The 20,490-nt window shown below is 40.5% G+C and overlaps 1 protein-coding gene across 1 annotated transcript in view; it reads left to right on the top strand.

Annotated features, from left to right (window-relative positions):
• The window catches only part of rbfox3a (RNA binding fox-1 homolog 3a), a 172,331-nt gene that overhangs the window by 70,087 nt on the left and 81,754 nt on the right, over nt 1-20,490 (top strand). Inside the window, exon 2 of the mRNA XM_030755383.1 lies at nt 10,455-10,703. Coding sequence (XP_030611243.1) covers nt 10,455-10,703 — 249 coding nt within the window. The remainder of the gene's footprint in view (nt 1-10,454; nt 10,704-20,490) is intronic.

Genomic DNA, 20,490 nt, shown 5'->3' with positions numbered 1-20,490 from the left:
TGTCGCCTGAGTGACAGTGAGGAGGAAGGGTAGCCCTAAACAGAAGCCCCCAGTACACCTCCAACCCATTCATGTTTCAAATAATTTTTTTCCCACCCGGCTACACACCTGCCAAGGAACAAACTCTGTTTTGAGATATGTGAAGCTAGCAACATCAGCAACCATAGTCAAATGTCTTCCAGGAGCCAGAGCAGGCAACATAGAAAGAAATTAGAAACTGCTGGCTAAGGGTAAATGTAAATTTGGTAAAAATAATAATTCAAATTGGCAGTAATGACACCCGTTTACGCCAACTGGAGGTCCCTAAAATTAATATTGAAATGGTGTGTCCAAAACAATATTGGATTTTGTAGTTTTCTGTGGACCCCTCCCCAATCAGACCAGGAGCGACATGTTTAGTAGCGTGTTCTTATCGAATTGCTGGCTGTCTGAGTGGTGTCCAAAAAACAATGTGGGCTTTATAGATAATTGGGAAACTTTCTGGGGAAAACCTGGTCTTGTAAGGAGAGACAGCATCATCCCACTTTGGATGGAGTAGCTCTCATTTCTAGAAATCTGGCCAAATTTATTAAACCACCTGAAAACATTCTTGCATTTGCACAATATCTCTAAAATCAGAAACATCCTGTCTCAGTGTGATGCTGAAAAGCTAATTTAAGCATTTATTACTTCCATGCTGGGCTATTGAAATATATTATTACCAGGGTGTCCTTAAAGCTCCCTGAAAAGCCTTCATCTGCGGGCGGTTGGGGCTGAGGGGAGGGAGATAGGACAAAAGACATACTGTAGAAGAAAGTTAAAGATTAATAATAACTAATGTTTGAATGCAGAGTGGAGGAAGGGTTTAGATCCAGCCCTAACTATAAGCTTTATCAAAAAGGAAAGTTTTAAGCCAAACATTAAAAGTATGTTTTTTTTAAAGAGGAAACTGCAAAGGCACACAAGACGAGTCTTTGGGAATCACTAACAAGGCCCTATCGGCAGACCTCAGGTAGCAGCCAGGCTCATATGGAGTCAGCAGCTTGCTGATGTAGACAGGAGTGTGCTTAGCTGACCACATAGGGCTTTAAAATCCAGCAAGAAAAACAGAATTGATGTAATGTGTTCACTTGTTTTCTCAATATATCTCTAGCATGTAAATTCTCTTTATTGTCAATACGATAAATGTTCCGGACATACAGAGGATTGAAATTATTTCACCAACTGTAACCATGCATGGTGCAATGGTGTAAACATAAATCTAAATCTGATTTTGTACAATAACGTTTAAAAAATAAGTTGAAAATAAAATAGAAAATAAAAGGTAAATACGAGGAATGCTGGATACATGATACAAGTAATAGATAAGTCTTTGGAGTGACAGTAGTGCAAAAAATATGGCAGTATCGCAAAACAGAAGTAGCTTATATCTTTATAAAGTGGTGATCTGCGCAGTGTTCCTGAGGGCTTTGGTGGTCCCGTATATTGGCAGAGTAGATTGGGGGTCAGGATCCTGAGTTTGTGTGTGCAGGGGGCAGCAGGAGGGGGGGGGGGGGGGGGGGGGGGGGCAGAGCAGGAAGGGAATTGAATCCCTTGCCACAAACTCCATGAGTACTGCCTCTTAGCCTTTCTGATACTGCAGGACAGGTTGGCTCTAGTTGTCCTCAGGCCCACCTGGTCTCCTGCTCTGAAGGCAGCATTTTGGGCCTTCAGGAGCCCGTAAATCTCCCCTGTCAGCTTCTGATTGGCCCTAATAGTGATGGTCTTGAGGTCTGTTATATCATCAGTGCTCTTGGTGATGTACATGTATGCAGTGATGTTGTCAGTGTCCACCTGCTGGTCAGTGGTATTACTGCTTAGAGTGTTTCTAAGGTTTCTAATAAACCCGATTCACAGATGACCCCCACTCACAACTATCAGGACCCAAAAGAAGTGGTATATATGTTGCTCTATTTTGTTACATGTCCTACTGGTAATTATTACAAATATGCATATGTGATATATATAATATACACTATAAGTTACTCAAATCACTGACATTATTGTTTACAGTATTTTAACTTTATCAACATTTTCTAATACCTAATGCAGTCAAAATAAATACAACCGTAACAATGAATATGACATGTATGATTATAACATTAAAATGCTCACACAATTATTTCCACCATTTTCAAGTTATTCTTACTGTCAGCAAGTTTTTACTTATTTGTTTTTTCTGGAAGGGGGAAGGTTAAGCTTTACTAGTGCATATTCAACCCACAAAGCTCAGTTTGGTCTAAAGTTTCTCTGGTTTGGGAAACAATTGATTAAATTGTTTTGGTTTATGTGTTTTGTTTTGGAAAGCTCTGTCAGATAACATATTTTTTATTAGAATAATTATGCAATTTAAAAGGTACCTGCACAGTAAAGCAGATGGTAGAGAGTGGAAAAATTCCTGATCACAATAATGCAATGATTCACTGCAGCATGATGAAACAGATAGAACAGGAAGTTTCATAGGAAACTGAATCTTAATGTTGAATAAAAACAAACACTCCATATGCCACTAAGACTCATCTATACAGCTGTAACAATGAGACGTTAATTCAATCAAACTCTCCCCCAGTGAAATACACACAAACACATGAACAGGCAAACCCACAGTTTTGTCTGTCACTGTCAAATGAGCAGTACAGGTATATAACATTACAAAAAAGGAACACAATTGCACTCCCTTTTAAAAAGGATATGAAGCATCCATCCAAACCCCTCAGTTTCAGTGGTACGTAGAGTGCGTGGTTGTATTTAGAGTCATATTAAATATTTACACCCATTCTGCAGAACTGTCATGTAGTGTTTTGTGAATTTATTTTCCTTCTTTCTCTATGTACTTTAATTATTAGGAACGTAGAAATGCTAAAAGTGTTTTAGACTGAGCCACTGCAGTGTGAAGCTCATTCAAAATGAATTAGATCATATAGGTCTTGTGTGAAAAATGATAGCACCATTTTTTTTAGAAAAACTGTGTAATTTTTACTGCTATTTCATATCCAAAAGATCTATATATCTATATACTATATCTATAGTCAACTATTATATAGTTGAGTCAACTATTTACCTGCTGTGTTTATTGTTGGTTAAAATTAAGCCAGTTATTTACTTGTGACTAGATGCCTGGCTTGTCCATTTAAAAAAACAGAGAGAATTGGAACTAATGTTTTTGACAAGAGAAAGAGGAGCAAACAAGTACGATGACTCTGGTAAGTAAATATTCCTACACATTTTTAATATAAGCAGTAGTCATTTTTAAAATATGAAGTTCTAAATTGCCCATAGGTGTGAATGTGATTGTGAATAATTGTCTGTCTCAAACAAAAACAAAAGAGTACCCTCTTTGAGTATCCAGGATCATGGATACTCATAGAGGGTAGGCTTAATAATATACATCACATTGCATTCAATAATACACTGTAATGTGTAGGAATAGTCACCGTATGGGTTGCTTGTCACTTGTATCTGCGACCTAATTCTTTCAGTCACAACACACAACTCGTGACCATGGGTGAGGATGAGGGTGAGGGTAGGAATGTAATTTAGATTAATCAGTAAATTGACACCTTTGCCTTAACAATTACCTCCCGTTTCACCATAACAAATTGGTACAGTGTCTGCATCAGTGCAGACTGAGACACAGTCTGTTAATCTACTTTAAAATCACTCTCTCCAATACCTTGAGATACTTAAACCTCGACTCAGGGCAGCAACTCGCCCCTGACAGGGAGTGGGCACTCCACCCTTTTCCAGTTGAGAATCATGGCCTCAGACTTAGAGGTGTTTTTTCTTATTACTGCCGCTTCAAACTCTGCTGCAAACCGCCTTAGTGCAAGTTGAAGGTCACTAACTGAGGATGCCAAAAGAAACCACATCATACAGCACGTATATAAAACACGAGGCAATCCTGACACCACCAGTGCAGAGACCCTCCACTTCATGGCTGAGCCTAGAAATTCTTTTCATAAAAATGATTAACAAACCAATCCAGCAGCACCACCCAAGACCTTTGCACAAGGTGATAGAGGCATCTCAACCAAGACAGCTGCAGATCATCAAGACCTTTGAGGAACTCAGAGTGAATTACATCCACCCTGCCAGAAAGTTGTTTAACTACTTCAATGACCTCACTCCAAGCGGTGGACGAGTGATCCTTCTCATCCCCAGACTCTGCTTCCTCTACAGAAGGCCTATCAGTACGATTGAGGAGATCCTTCAAGTATTCCTTCCACCACCCAACTATGTCCTCAATTCACCTCTGGTGTCCTGTATCCAGTTCACCGGTTACCGCTGTCACAGTTAAGCAAACATCACATCTGTACTGTTCTTTCTCGGAATGAAGCCATGATGCTGCTGAATGATTGTCACCTGCCTTCTCAGCTTAGCTTCAACAGCTCTTTCCAATATCTTCATGGTGTGGCTCATCAACTTTATCTCTCTCTACAGAGGGATAATGTTACTACAGCTCTGCACATCATGCTTGTTCTTGAAAATCAGAACCAGTGCACTTTTTCTCTTTTCCTCAGGCATCCTCTCAGTTTTGTGTTAAACAATCTGATCAAACAGTCCACGTCTCTCTCTCCTGGACATCTCCATACCTCCACAGGTATGTCATCTGGATCAACCATGTTTCCACTGTTCATCCTCTTTAAAGCTGCCCTAATTCTCTGCACTTCCTGCTTCACTAACTTTCCTCCATCCGTCTTTCTCTCTCTCTCTTATTTTCTATATTCATCAGCTCCTCAAAGTAGTTCTCCCATCTTCTCAACACACTCTTCACTCATTAGTACATTCCTATCGCTATCCTTAACCATTCTAACCTGCTGCACATCCTTTCCAGCTTGACCTCTTTGTCTAGCCAGTCAATAAAAGTCTTTTTGTCCTTAGTGTCTGGCCTCAAATACAACTCTCTATAAGCCTTTTCATTGGCCTTGGCCATCTTTCTCTATGCTGAACACCTCGCTTCCCAGTACACCTGTCTACTTTCATCTTCCTGACTAACTTATTTTTTCTTTGCTAACCTTTTCCTTTGAATACTTTCCTGTACTTCCTCATTCCAGCACCAAGTCTCCTTGTCGCCTTTCCTTTGTCCAGAAGATACACCAAACACTTATTTGGCAGTTTCCCTCAGTATATCAACTGTACTTTCCCAGTCATCTAGTGACTCTTCCTTACCACCCATAGCCTGTCTCCTTCCTGAACTCTATGTAAAATTGTTCCTTCTTCAACTCCCACCATTTAATCCTTGCCTCTGCCTTCACTTGCTTCCTTGACTTCCAAAGTCATCCTACACACTACCATTCGATGATGCCTCGCTACATTCTCCTCTGTCACCACCTTGCAGTCTCCTATCTCTTTCAGATTTCACCTTCTGCATAAGATGTAGGTGATTTCTTAGTCACACTAATCACCAAACAAATTTTAATATAAGACAAAGATAAACAAAAGTCCAAGAGTCCATAAAGCCAAGGAACACAAGGAAACACACTAGAAGAGTAAACAGTCACTTTAACAAAAGGCAAAGGGACGACCGTGTTATTTATACTGACAAACTAAGGGCTAATCAAGGGAATAAGACACAGCTGGGAGGAAATGAGACACAGGTGGACGCAAACACCATAATTACAGCGAAGGAAGTAAAACTGATCTTGGCATTTTCTCTGTCAGCTTTATGAGGTAGTCACCCGGAATGGCTTTCAGTTAACAGCTGTACCTTGTCAAGAGTTAATCTGATAGCACCAGCCTGTGAAATTTTCCTGGCTAGAAGCCTGTCTTCACTCTCATCAAAATACAAGAGAAATTGATGTATTTCCTCAAAAATGTAATTCAAAAACTATAAATAACACAGGCTGTTCACTATAAATTGCTAATACTACCCAGTCATATGTAAAGTACTAATCCTAATATGTGATCCAATTGCCACAGGGACACAAACTTCAATACAAGAGCAGTAAATTTAGGTCAGAGTGATGAGCAATATCGTAATGAGCAATATCATAAACTAACCACCTCCTGTTACCAGTTTAAATTCAATTTTTATATAAATAAAATAATTCCTCTGGGAACTCCTTCAAGACTGTTAGAAAACCATTTCAAGTGATTACCTCATGAAGCTAATTGAGAGAATGACAAGAGTGTGCAAAGCTATAATCAAAACAAATGATCCCTACTTTGAAAAATCTAAAACACATTTTGGTTTGTTTAACTCCTTTAAATTTACTACATGATTCCTTATGTGATCGTTCATAGGCTGGATGACTTCAATATTAACAATGTAGGGGGAAAAAAATGAAAACACTGAAAGAGAAGTTGTGTCCAAACTTTTGACTGGTACTGTATATTAATACAGTATATAGTTTATTCATTGTCATCAGTTCCATAAGGCAAAGTTCTCCTCAAATGGTCACTCAGCTGGCCTCACCTTTCACCTGTGTAGCTAAGTAGACTAAGTAATTATAAGTATTAAGTATAAAAGTAGCAAGTAACTCTCCAAGACAAATATTTTAGTATAGGAAAGTGTATCCTGCTATTTGAAATTAGCTGGTAAGAGAGAATTCATTTAATTGTCGCACCAAGTTCAGAGACAAACTAAAAATTTCCATCACTGATGTTTCCTAAACTATACAAAATCTTTAAGACGAGTCTGGGGAGATTTTACTGGGAAGTCTATTAACTTGCTTTTTCTTCTTTAAATCATAAATGCATACATTGATTGAACTCAGTTTGTCTGAACTGTTACAACATTGTTGCTGTGATCTCAGATCTTAGGAATGAATTTGGTGCATATGCTGCCAAAACCATCAGAGATGATGGAATTATTAACATAGAAAAGTACCATCAGATTTTGACCCACCATACAATATCATCTGGAAAGTCTTGACAACGGCTTCATTTCTCAGTATGACAATGATCCTAAACATACTGCTAATGCAGTAAAAGCATACCTGGATAGAAAAACACACAGTGGAACACTATCAGCTATGGATTGACCTCCCCAGACCCAGGAGTTCAACATTATTGACGTTGAGTGGGATCATCTTGACACAGAACAGAACAAAAGGCAGCCAACATCCAAAGAAGGGCTTTGAATGTCCTTCAAGAAGCCTGGAGAACTATTCCTGAAGACTAAAAGAAAATACAAGAAAGCTGCCTTAGAAGGTGCAGGCTAAGCTGAAGAATAAAAGTGGTACCAAATATTGACCTTAAAGCTTGTTAGAGTTGTGCAAACTCTGTTTTTAACTTATATACATACTGTTTTTCTATGTATTTTTAGATGTTTCAATGAATCACTGCACCTATTTTCTATTTTCCTAGCAAAATATAAAAAAAATGAAAGGTGGCTCAAGACTTCTGAGAGTACCTGTATAATCCAACACCAGAAAGCAAGTGATTTATGAATAACTATTTATAAATAAATAACATTATAAAAAGTTATTTAGAAGTCCTTCTAAATTCAAAGACTTCAAAGATCAATTCACACAACCTATGCTACGATGAAGAACATCTTATGTTCAAGAACACGAAGACCAGATTTGATTTTAGCAGAATGCATCTAAAAGACCCTGCACCTTCTTTGGACAAAATAAGACCAAAATAACTTGTATCAGAATGATGCAAAGAGAAAAAATAGAGAAGGAAATGAGCAGCTTATGATCAAAAGCATTTAACATCATCTGTCAAACATGGTAGAGAAAATGTCATGTCATGGGGATGTATGGCTACCAGTGGAACCAGGTAACCAGTGTCTAAAAGTATAAAAGTAGCAAAATGACCTGTGAAGTGTACAGGCCTATACATTGCTCAGATTCAGCCACATGCTATGAAATTGATTGGCAGTGTACATGGATAATGACCCAAAGCAAACTGCAAATGAAGCCCAAGAGTTTCTCAAGGCAAAGGCCTCAATGTCCAACTCAGTCACCTTATCTGAACCCAACAGAGCATGCTTTTCACTTACAAAACTGAATGCAAAGAGACCCACTAACAATCAGCAACTGAAGGCAACTGGAATAATCACTGGGAGAGCATCTCAAGGGAAGAAATGTCAATGCTCTGAACTTCAGGCAAAGGATTTTCATCCAAGCATTAAAAACAGTGCTTTTATTTTGGATGTTAGTTTGTCCTGTTTGAGTCACTGAAAAAGCAGGACTAGGTATAAAAATGGCTGAAACAGTAACAATGTGTTTGTTAAATTTCTTAAGCTGAAACTCTGCACTTCAATCACATCAAGACTGAATTAAAATCCACTTTTGTGGTGTACTGAGGCAAAATTACCAAAAAAAGGTCATTGTCCAATACTTACGGAGCTAACTATAAAAGTGCAGACTAAAAGCTAACCTTGAAAAGAACTGTTTTATATAGATCTGTCTGTGCAGATTTATAGTGTATATTTCAAATGATACAACATAAGTAAAAGAAAAAAAACTATTGTGCGTAACACTTGTCTACTTGATGACTTGCTGCCAAGAATGACATGGCTGCAGTTAGTGGGACATTGGCAAAATGCTTTGTTATGCTCAACACCATCAATCTCTATGCATAACAATAGCCAGCTTCAACACCCTTATTGATCAGAGAAACCTTTGGAAACAGTTGAGGTCAGAGCCTTGGCTTATCTCAAAAAGCTGCACTAATTGATTTTTTTTTTAAAAGAAAAACATTTTCCATCCAGTCTTGGAGCAGTGTAGAAGAAAAGCACAGTCTCAGATAAATTTACCATCATTGGCTGGAGGAAATGATAATGGCTGGCATTAATTTAGAAGGAGCACTTGGACAGTAGTGAAACAGCAAGATGTTCACCCCAGTAGGAAAGAAAAATTAAATCACAGCAACAGAAACAAGTTAGGACTAAATGGATCGCTTGTCAGGAATGTAATGGTGATCACTTTTATTTAGTATAAATAGATAGGTTTTTATTTAGCGCTTTTCTACTCAAACGGCTTTATACAGTATAGCATGTCTCACTGACTCACTTCTATGTCATCTAACATTCACAATCCAATGAACACATCACAAGCAATTTAGGGTTCAATACCTTGCTCAAGGATACAGACTGAAGCAGCCAGGGATCGAACCACGAGCCTTCTCATTGGTAGATGACCTGCTCTACCATCTGAGCTATGGTCACTCCATGTCTGTGGGTATGCTTTTGGTGAGGAATGTTGGCAAAGTGTTTTATGTTGTGATGGAAGAAAAAAAATTCTCAGTCTCTCAGTTTCTTTTCTTTTGGCAGTTCATATGGGTAACATGCAATTTCTTGTGTCATCCTCTAGTATTGTCATGGTAGTTACTAGATTTCATGGCTGAATTATGACTGTAATTCTAACTCAGTGAGCACATACAGATTACTGTAACTGGATTGCCTTATCTTTTTTCCTCCCACTTTCTCTTGTCCTGTCACTCCTCCACTTTCTCACATATCACTTCCTGAAATATTGAACTTCAATAGTCACCACCGTCCTCCAAAATAAAATTCTTGACTGTTAGTGAATGTAAAGCACCAGAGTTGTGTTGATTTGTTTTACATTCTGCACTTCCTAAAAGGAAAATATAATGGGGAGAGAGAGGAAAGTGCAGTTCAGACACCTAGATAGACTAAGAATGAAGCTAGTCAAGTTACTTCACTTTGTTTAATTGTTTATTCCAATCTTCCTGTGACACTGCACCCCAGGATCTACCAGAAACTGGAAAATGAAACCATTTGAAGCATTAGTTTATGAAATATTAATTTTAAAAGCTTTGGAATTTTTGCTGGATGGAGAATATTGTCACATAACAAAGCCTTATTAGTGTTAGGGTTAGGTTAGGTGGTTTCTTAAGTAAAAGAATGCCCTTACTGTGTATATTATATTATTAAAAGTGAGAACAGTGTAACATAAGCATAAACACAAATGGTTGTGTTGCCTGACTATACAGTATATATATATATATATATATATATATAACCTGTAGAGTGTACAGGCCCTTCACAAAGAAAGTTTGACACAATTAATGATATAAATGGGAACCAGAACAGCACACACTTAGACAGGGATTCTGCAAAGGCTTTATTGATATGTCGCTCATCACTCTCAGGCATGAGACGATCTGCCAAACAGTTTTTGATAAGGAAATGGAAATAGTATTGCTTTAGAAGAGAAGTCACATTTACCTGTACGTTCATGTAGCACATTATTGTATTCACTTAAGTGCATGTGTCACATTCACAGCCAGAATAGAATTACGACTTTATGTAACATGCAGGCCTTGCGCATTCATTTAGAGGCAGGACTCCTATGCACTAAAATATGTTCATTTTGCTCATTTTGGCCATTGTTGTACTATTAAATGTAACACTTTGGATACCTTTCAGAAGCTCCGCCATGAATCAAAAATGAGTATCTAAAAGAAACAACCTTTAATAATTTTTTTTCTACCTTTCATTATGTTCCATGTCCACATAGGGTAACCAAGAGGCCCCAGCTCCCCCTGACGCCATGGCTCAACCTTTCCCACAAACCCAGTACCCACCTCCTTCACAGAATGGGATCCCGGCTGAGTATGCTACACCCCACACCCACCCACCGGCTGACTATACAGGACCAAGCACAGTGGGAGAGCATACCTTAACACTATACACAGCAACACACACACAGAGTGAGCAGCCAGGAAATGACAGCAGCACCCCAACTCTTACTACTAACACAGTATCGGTGAGTCTATATTCACACAGAATTTCCTGTACATTAGGTATCTTTTATGACAATTAACTTTAGCTTACTTATAAGACTTCATTCATTTCTGACTAATATTGAAAGCATCAGTCGTTCTGCCTCACGATGTTTATGCCACACCTTCGCGGTACTGATAGAGGCAGGACTTCACTTTTATACTGCTACATCAACTTCCAGTCACATCATAGGCAGAAATGCCAATCTGCATAATTGTTTTGATATGAAAGTGGATAACACTGTGATATCTTCTGAACAGGGAATAAAAAATATGGTTAGTTATGATGCAAGGCTTTTTTCCTGTGTGGAGCATAATTAACATCATCTTAGAGGTGTGGCAAAGCCAACTAACAAATACCCTAAATAACAATTCATTACAACCCACCATAAGTGAATCAAATAAGTCCATTTCCATTCACCTATGGCAATTTAGTTGAATCCAGCTACTAGTACAGATATTGCTGGGCTGAGCTTGGAAGAGTTGTGAACCAGTTGTCAAATGCCAGCTTTGCTGAGGTACAGGAAACTACCATTCTCATTGTCCTTGATGAAGCTTTAGTCATGTAAAAAAAAGTTTTCACAGTACTGTATGCAGTCCTGTGAAAAACTAAACACACCCAATGACTAGATAGCTCATAGAATCACCTTTGACAGTAATTAATTGAAGTAATTGTTTTCTGTATGACTATCACTATCTCACATCATTGTGGAGGAATTTTTGTCCACTCTCCTTTACAGTATTGAGTTGAGGTCTGGACTTTGATAGGGCCATTGTAACATCTTGATTCTTTTCTTTTGCTTTCTGATGTAGATTTGCTGTGTGCATGGGATCATTGTCCTGATGCATAATCCAATTTCAACTAAACTTAACTGTCAGACTCTAGAATACTTCGGTATACAGAGGAGTTCATGGTCACTGAATGACTGCAAGATGCCCAGGTCCTGTGGCTGCAAAACAAGTGCAAATCATCAGCCAGCCACCACCATGTTGACAATTGTTTGGAGATGTTGATGCCGATGCTCCGCTCGGGTTTCACCAAGTGTGATGCTGTGAATTATGGTCAAACACTTTGGTCTCATCTGTCCAAAATACATTATTGCAGTCTTGTGGTTTGTTCAGATGCAACTTTTCAAACATAAGCTGTGCTGCTTTGTTCTTTTTGGAGAAAAGAGGCTTTCTTCCAGCAACACTTAACTTGTTCTTTTTTTTTTTTTTATTGTCATGAACTTTATCATTTAACAAGTTAACTGAGGTCTGTAGAGTCTGAGTTGTAACTCTTGGGGGGTTTTTTGTTTGTTTTTTACAGTTTCAATTAATCAAGTGCAATTATATTAATAGCACCTGCCTGCTACTTATCCCCTATCTTTATTATTTTATATATGCTGCACACAGCATTAGCTGATTTTTTTTTTAAGAATCATCCCTTTAATAAAAGTAGCAATACCACACTATGAAAGCACCTCAGTACACACAAAACTGTGTATCATTGGTAACTTGCACATAAAGTATCAACAAAAAAAATATTAATTCTGCAGAAAAAAATGTTCATCATCAGTGTTATATGAGTCAGTGTTACTGCTGCAGATGTTTAAGGAGATAGGGGGTGAGGGGACAAAAGACACGCTGTGGAAGAGAGTCAGAGATTAATAATAACCAATGATTAAATGCAGAGTGGTAACAAATACTCAGTACATCATGGTAACCCCGCAGCACCCTAGACCTACTGCAGCCTAACTAAAAGTGGGTTCGGGGTCACCTGATCCAGCCCTAACTATAACTTTTATCCAAAGGAAAGTTTTAAGCCTAATCTTCAAAATAGAGAGGGTGTCTGTCTCTCAAATCAAAACTGGGAGCTGGTTCCACAGAAGAGGGACCTGAAAACTGAAGGCTCTGCCTCCCATTCTACTTTTAAATACTGTAGGAACCAAAAGTCAGCCTGCAGTCTGAGAGCAAAGTGGTCTGTCGGGGTCTTTAAGATAAGATGGGGCCTGATTATTCAAGTAAATTATTCAAGAAGAATGTTTTTAAAAACAATTCTGGAGCACAGGGCCAATGAAGAGACACTAATATGGGAGAAGTATGTTTTCTCTTCTCAGTGGAGAGGAATATAGGCCCAAAGGATCTGTTTTTTTAAGTTGCTAGAACAACATTTTAGAACCATTAAAACAATGTAATATTAATACACAAGCCATAACCTTTACTGGTAAAGGAAGAATCTAAAAAGGTGAAGTAGGATTTATTTAAGCAGGGGCAAAGCATGTAGTTTAATCAGATTAAAACAAATGATAATATCATTCCTGATAAAATCACTTCATTAATCATTAAAACTAATCAAAACAGCTGAATCTGGATAAGTCTAGAGAAAGAAGTGTCAGTTTTCCCCATAACACTATCCACAAACTCTTATCCCTCCCTCTCTCTCTCCTTCTGTATTCCTGATACCCTGTGTTACACCCACCTGCCCTCACTGTGCAGTTCACCAAAACACAGTCAATCCCTGTCTCATTGTCTAAGATAATTATGACAGGGTTACATACATTGCTCAAAAAATTAAAGGAACACATTGAAAATACTCTCAATGGGAAGAAAAAAGGTGGCAATTCCCCTCTGAGAATTGCCACCTTATTGTGGTGGAGGGGTTTGTGTGTCCCAGTGATCCTAGGAGCTATGTTGTCTAGGGACTTGTCCCCCTGGTAGGGTCTCCCATGGCAAATTCGTCCCGAGTGAGGGTCCAGACAAAGAGCGGTTCAGAAGACCTCTATGTCTACAACACCGAGGGAACAGTTTACCCTGCCCGGGATAGGGTTACTGGGACCCCACCCTGGAGCCAGGCATGGGAAAGGAGCTCGAGGGAGAGCATCTGGTGGCCAGGCATTAGCCCGCGGTGCACGGCCGGGCACAGGCCGAAGAGGTAACATGGGCCCGCCCTCCTGTCAGCCCACCACCCACAGGAGATATCGTAAGGGTCGGGTGCAATGTGTGTTGGGCAGTGGCCAAAGGCAGAGGCCCTGGCGGCATCTCTCTGGTGGGGAAGGACACATGGCACCAGGACACCCTAGGTTGCCGGTCGATGATCGATTTTGTAATCGTATCACCAGATCTGCGGCCATATGGTCTGGACACTTGGTTGAACAGAGGAGCGGAGCTGTCAACTGATCACCACCTGGTGGTAAGTTGGATCAGATGACAGGGGAAGATGCTGGACAGACCTGGCAGACCTAAACGTATTGTGAGGGTGCGCTGAGAACGCCTGGCAGAAGCCCCAGTCCGCAAGATCTTCAACTCCCACCTCCAACAGAACTTTGACAGCATTCCGAGGGAGGCTGAGGACCATATTCCGCACCTCCATTGTTGAGGCTGCTTCTCAGAGCTGTGGCTGCAAGGTGGTTGGTGCCTGTCGTGGTGGTAAACCCCGAACCAGATGGTGGTCACTGGAGGTGAAGGGAGCCATCAAACTGAACAAGGAGTCCTATAGGGCTTGGTTAGCCTATGGGACTCTGGTGGGGTGCTGCTGACTTCAACTGAGACTATAGTGGGACGGTGGAAGGAATACTTCGAGGACCTCCTGAATCCCACTGACACGCCTTCTGTAGTGGAAGCAGAGTCTGGGGACAAGGGGGATGACTTGCCCATCACCTAGGGTGAGGTCACTGAAGTGGTCAAACAACTCCTTGGTGGCAGGGCCCCTGGGGTGGATGAAATTTGCCCTGAGTTCCTGAAGGCTCTGGATGTTGTAGGGCTGCCTTAGTTGACACGCCTCTGCAACATCTCGTGGAGATCTGGGGCAGTGCCACTAGATTAGCAGATGGGGGTGGTGGTCCCCATCTTTAAGAAGGGAGACCGGAGGGTGTACTCCAACTTCCTCAGCCTTCCCAGTAAGGTCTATGCCAGGGTGCTGGAAAGGAGGGTCCGCTCATTAGTCAAACCACGGATCCAGGAGGAACAATGCCGTTTTTCGTCCTGGTCATGGAACGCTGGACCAGTTCTTTATCCTCTCAAGGATATTCGAGTGTGCATGGGAGTTTGCCCAACCAGTCTACATGTGCTTTGTGGACTTGGAGAAGGCATTCGACCGTGTCCCTCGGGGTACACTGTGGGAGTATGGGGTGTCTGGCCCGTTGTTGTGGGCCATTCAGTCTCTGTACAATCGCAGTGAGAGCTTGGTCCTAATAGCTGGCAATAAGTCATACTCATTTCCTCTGGGTGTTGGACTCCGTCAGGGCTGCCCGTTGTCACAGATTCTGTTCATAATTTTTATGGACAGAATTTCTAGGCGTAGCCAGGTGGCGGAAGGCTTCTTCCTTGGTGGCCTCAGAGTCTCGTCTCTGCTTTTTGCAGATGATGCATTCATGTTGGCTTCATCAGGTGGTGGCCTCCAGCTCGCAGTGGAATGGTTCACAGTCAAGTGTGAAGTGGCTGGCATGAGAATCAGCACCTCTAAATCTGAGGCCATGGTCCTCAGCCGGAAAAGAGTGGAGTGCCCTCTCTGGCTCAGGGAAGAGTTCTTGCCCCAAGTGGAGGAGTTCAAGTATCTCGGGGTCTTGTTCACGAGTGACGGGAGAAGGGAGCGGGAGATCGACAGACAGATCGGGGCAGTGATGCAGATGCTGCACCGGTCTATCGTGGTGAAGCGGGAGCTTAGTATAAAAGCGAAGCAGTCAATCTACCGGTTGATCTATGTTCCTACCCTCACCTATGGTCACAACCTTTGGGTAGTGACTGAAAGAATAAGATCACAAATACAAGCAGCAGAAATGAGCTTCCTTCGAAGGGTGGCTGGCCGCTCCCTTAGAGATAAGGTGAGGAGTGCGGCCATCCGGGAGGGGCTCAGAGTAGAGCCGCTGCTCCTCCACATCAAAAGGAGCCAGTTGAGGTGGCTTGGGCATCTGATTAGGATGCCTCCTGGCTGCATAACAACATCAAGGAATACAGCTGAGTGAATGATTAATTTCCAACTATATTAAGTGAGACATTAATGTTGACTAAAACTATCCAGTTATGAAGCTTAACTTTAATTTCAGGAGTTTGCTTAACACAGGAACACTTCCGCCCTTCGTTGGTCTGTGTAGTAGACTGGTGGGGAAATAAACAAAATTTTGAAGTTTAAGCTTATGTATATTGATTCATTCATCAACCAAACTTAAATTAATATTTATCATGTTAAATATTGAAATGTGACTAAAATGCGATTAATTTCGATTAATTAATTAAAAAGCTTCTAATTAATTTGATTAATTTTTTAATCGAGTCCCACCCCTACTAAGAATATAAAATACATTTTAAAGCATCATAATGACAATTTGTGACACAGCTCAGGAAAAGGCAGCCAAAGAACCAAATCCAGGTGCACGAAATCAGCCAAGCAATGACACAATCTAAAACAACCGATATTGCTAGTGTCTGTTACTGTAACTTCAGTCTGCAAATCAAAACTATGCCCAAAAAATATAGTATATGAACAACTTATGATGAATAAACTGCAAAAAATAAAATAATGGACACACTATTTTGCCCCAAATCCTCATTCATCAAACACCTCTAGTCATTGTGCCCACACACACATTAGGGTGCAACTTGGCCAGTCAATCAGTGAAAATTATCCACTTAGGGATTCTGGTGACTTTTCTGACTTTTTTATGTTTTGCAAGTTATCAATTGATAGAAACAAGAAAGGGCTCAGAGCAGATCCCTGATGTAATCCCACCCCCATCTTGAACCTATCTGTCACTCCTACCACACACCTCCCCACTGTCTCACTGTCCTCATTCACTATTACATCTGTCTCCCTCTCATTCATGTATTCTGTCTTGCTTCTACTGACTTTCATTCCTCTTCTCTCAAGAGCATACCTCCATCTCTCCAGACTCTCTTCTACCTGCTCCCTACTCTCACTACAGATGTCATCTGCAAACATCATACTCCATGGAGACTCCTGCCTGACCCCATCTGTCACTCAAACAAGGCACCTCACCACTGTCTTGCTGTCTTCATACATGTCTTTATACATGTCACTCATGACATGTACCTCTTCATGCAGTACCAAAGTTCCTCTTTTGGCACCCTATCATTTGCTTTCTCTAGACCGACAGAGTGCAGCTCCTTCTGACCTTCTCTATATTTCTCCATCAACATTCTCAAAGAAAACACTGAGTATGTAGTGGTCTTTCTCAGCATGATACCATGCTGCTCAACGACTGTCACTCACTCTTCTCAACCCAGTTTCAACAATTCATTCTCAAATCTTCGTGATGTTGCTTATCAGCTTTATCCCTCTATAATTACTACAGCTCTACACATCACCTTTGTTCTTGAAAATCAGTACCAGTACACTTTTTCTCCATTCCTCAGGCATTGTCTCACTCTCCAAGATTGCATGAAACACTGGTCAAAAAGTCCACTGCTTTCTCTCCTAGACATTGCCATACCTCCACAGGTATGTCATCTGGGCCAGCCCCCTTTCCGATCTTCATCCTCTTCATAGATGCCCTCACTTCCTCCTTACTAATTCTCTGCACTTCCTGACTTACTAACTTTCCTTACATCCAACTCCTCTCTTCTGTTTTCTACATTCATTAAATCCTCAAAGTACTCCATCTTCTCAATATTCTTCACTTCTATCGCCTCCAATACATCTGTAACCTGCACTTACCTGCAGTGACGTGACTGTCCGATGAGAAAAATTCAAACGGTTTCTGAAATCTGAGAAATTGCACTTCACACCCAACATAAGGTTAGTATGGTAATTGATGCCGGACGTTCACAAGCAGCAGGACATTTGAAGTACGTTGTGTCCCCAATGACACGTTTGGCAATATAGGGTTAACCACCCTACCCTGCTGCACCTTTTCCATTGCTTTTATCACCTTACCCTTTGAAGTACACCTAACCACCCAGTACTCCTATCTACTTTCAGAATTCATCACAGTACAGAAACAGCATTAGTGAAGTTTACAAATGATCTTCTTATGGCCTCTGACAGTGGACTCATGTCTGTGCTGGTTCTATTAGACCTCAGTACAGCATTCAATACTGTTGACTGTAACATTTTATTACAGAGATTAGAGCATGCCATAAGGTCCTGTGCTGCAGTGCTTTGAATCATATCTATCAAGGTCAATTATGGAGTTCCACACGGTTCCATGCTAGGACCAATTCTATTTGCATTATACATGCTTCCCTTAGGCAGTATTATTAGAAATAATTGTATACATTTTCATTGTTATGCAGATGATAACCAGCTTTATCTCTCCATGAAGCCAGATGACACACACCAATTAGTTAAACTGCAGGATTGTCTTAAAGACAAAGGCCTGGATGACCTCTAATTTCCTGCTTCTAAATTCAGAAAAAAACTGAGATTATTGTACTTGACCCTAGGAATCTTTTAAACATGGTGTCTAACCATATACTATCTCAGGATGGCATTACCTTGGCCTCTACTAACACGGTGAGAAATCTTGTAGTTATTTTTGACCAAGATTTGTCCTTCAATGTATATATTACAGAAACATCATGTCTCAGAGTGATTCTGAAAAGCTAATTCATGCATTTATTACTTCTAGGCTGGACTGTTGCAGTTCATTACTATCAGTCTGTTATAAAAGCTCCCTGAAAAGTCTTCAATTGATCCAAAATCCTACACTGAGTGTACTAACAGGGACTAGAAAGAGAAAGCATATTCCTCCCATCTTTGCTTCTCATCATTGGCTCCCTGTTAAGTCTAGAATCGAATTCTTCTCCTGACATACAAGGTGTGGCTGCCCTTGGATCAATAAATGGAGAGTCTCAACAGGTGCTTAATTCCTTATTTCCATTTTTACAACATCTTGTGCACCTTGAAAACTTAGATAAAAACACAAAGGGTAAAAGGGAATACTTACATAAACTCAGTACACACTGCAATGAAAAGACTACTCAAATAAACAAAACTCCAACAGTCTCAAAACAAAATACACAAAGATTATGAATAACATTGAACTCAGAAGCCTAAAACTAGGTATGTTACAATCACTGCAGCACAGCCTAGCAACACAGTCTGAGCTAACCTGTTTGTAGCCTCAGCTAATACGCGGAAGTGGTCTGCCAAAAACAGTTTCTCATCAAATGAAGGTGTGTATTTTCTGGGATTTTTTTGCTACAATGTAGGGGAGCTCCCCCTAGACAGCCTCATTTTCAATTTTTTTCCATTCTGTCAAGTCTTTCGCATTGAACGGTTGTTTTTCAAAAACCTCGCCGAAGTTAACGGGTCAAAACACTGATGGCACATGTGGACATCAATTTAAAATATATGGCCATGTGATTTTATGTTTCAACTTAAAACTGTTAAAGTTTCATCAAGTTTTCTTGATCAGAAAGTAGTTTAATAACATAAGGAAAATGTCCGTTGTCAAAGCAACATTCCATGGCGGCCAATGGAATCAACAAATGAAGAAAAACAAGTCTGTTAGTTTAGATAAAATTAAACTATTCTGTTTAATACCACGGGAGGAGGCCCCGTGGTAGACCCAGGACACGCTGGACAGATTATATCTCTCGGCTGGCCTGGGAACGCCTTGGGGTCCCTCCGGATGAGCTGGAGGAGGTGGCTGGGGAGAGGGAAGCCTGGGCTTCTCTGCTTAGGCTCCTGCCCCCGCGACCCGGCCCCGGATAAGCAGAAGAGAAAGGATGGATGGATGGATGGATGGATGGATGGATGGATGGATGGATATTCTGTTTGTTATAAGGCTGTTTTCTCAGATCTTAGATTTTCTATTTGCCACACTTCCGCCTCTCTTTCCTGAAAATTTTACTCAAATATTGATTTAAAGTCAGAGAAAAAATGCTAACTTTTCTGCATGTAGTGCACTTTAAGATCACGGTTTTCATTGATTATAATGGTAAAACAGTGCATACTAACGGAGTAGTTAATTGGGTGTAATTTCATTATTATTTGTGCTATTAGTGTGGTTTTGGTATTAAATTGTAATGTTTTTCCATGTGCTTTCTATCTGCACGGGTTTTAGATGTAACTGGAAAGAATTAAAATTTTTGTAACATACCTACTGAAACATAAAAAACACACTTTTGCAAGGTAAATGCACCTCGTTCCACTACCCAAAGGGCACTATTTAAAGTAAACCGATGTCATCTGTGGGAACTGTGCATCTCCTTAAAGGCAAACTGTGAGAATAAGAATTCTTCACGCTAATACAAAGAATAGAAATAAATCCCGGTAGGCAAGCTTACCCAAATGTCTAATGAAGAAGGCAGAAGCCGGCGAGAAACTGTACGCCGCACCACACAAAGCAAACAAATAAGGCAGCGCTAGTAATTTAAGGCAGGTGAGGGCTAAAAGACCTGATTTCTACTTCTTGGTAGCCCTCACCTCACCTCAGCAGACACTCTGCCCCCTGGCAGCCACTCCAACACAATTCGGTGTCAGCTACACAAGGTCTTGAAAAATCAGGCCCCATCTTATTTTAAATGGTAAATGGATTAGTTCTTATATAGCGCTTTTCTACTCTGTTTTGAGCACTCAAAGCGCTCATACAACACATTTACCCCATTCACACTCATTCATACAAGCACTTCTATGATTAACTAAGCCAAGTGCTTTTACTATCTAACATTCACACTCCAATGCTTGCGTTGGAGAGCAACTTGGGGTTAAGTATCTTGTCCAAGGAAACATTGGCATGCAGCCTGGAGTAGCCAGGAATTGAACCGCCGACCTTCCGATCAGTAGGTGACCTGTTCCACCTCCTGAACTACCCCATTTTAAAGACCTCA

The sequence above is a fragment of the Archocentrus centrarchus genome, chromosome 19 (genome assembly GCF_007364275.1).
Source record: "Archocentrus centrarchus isolate MPI-CPG fArcCen1 chromosome 19, fArcCen1, whole genome shotgun sequence".
NCBI lineage: Eukaryota > Metazoa > Chordata > Actinopteri > Cichliformes > Cichlidae > Archocentrus > Archocentrus centrarchus.
Note: the sequence above shows the minus strand (reverse complement) of the source record. Positions and strands in the feature narration are given on the sequence as shown.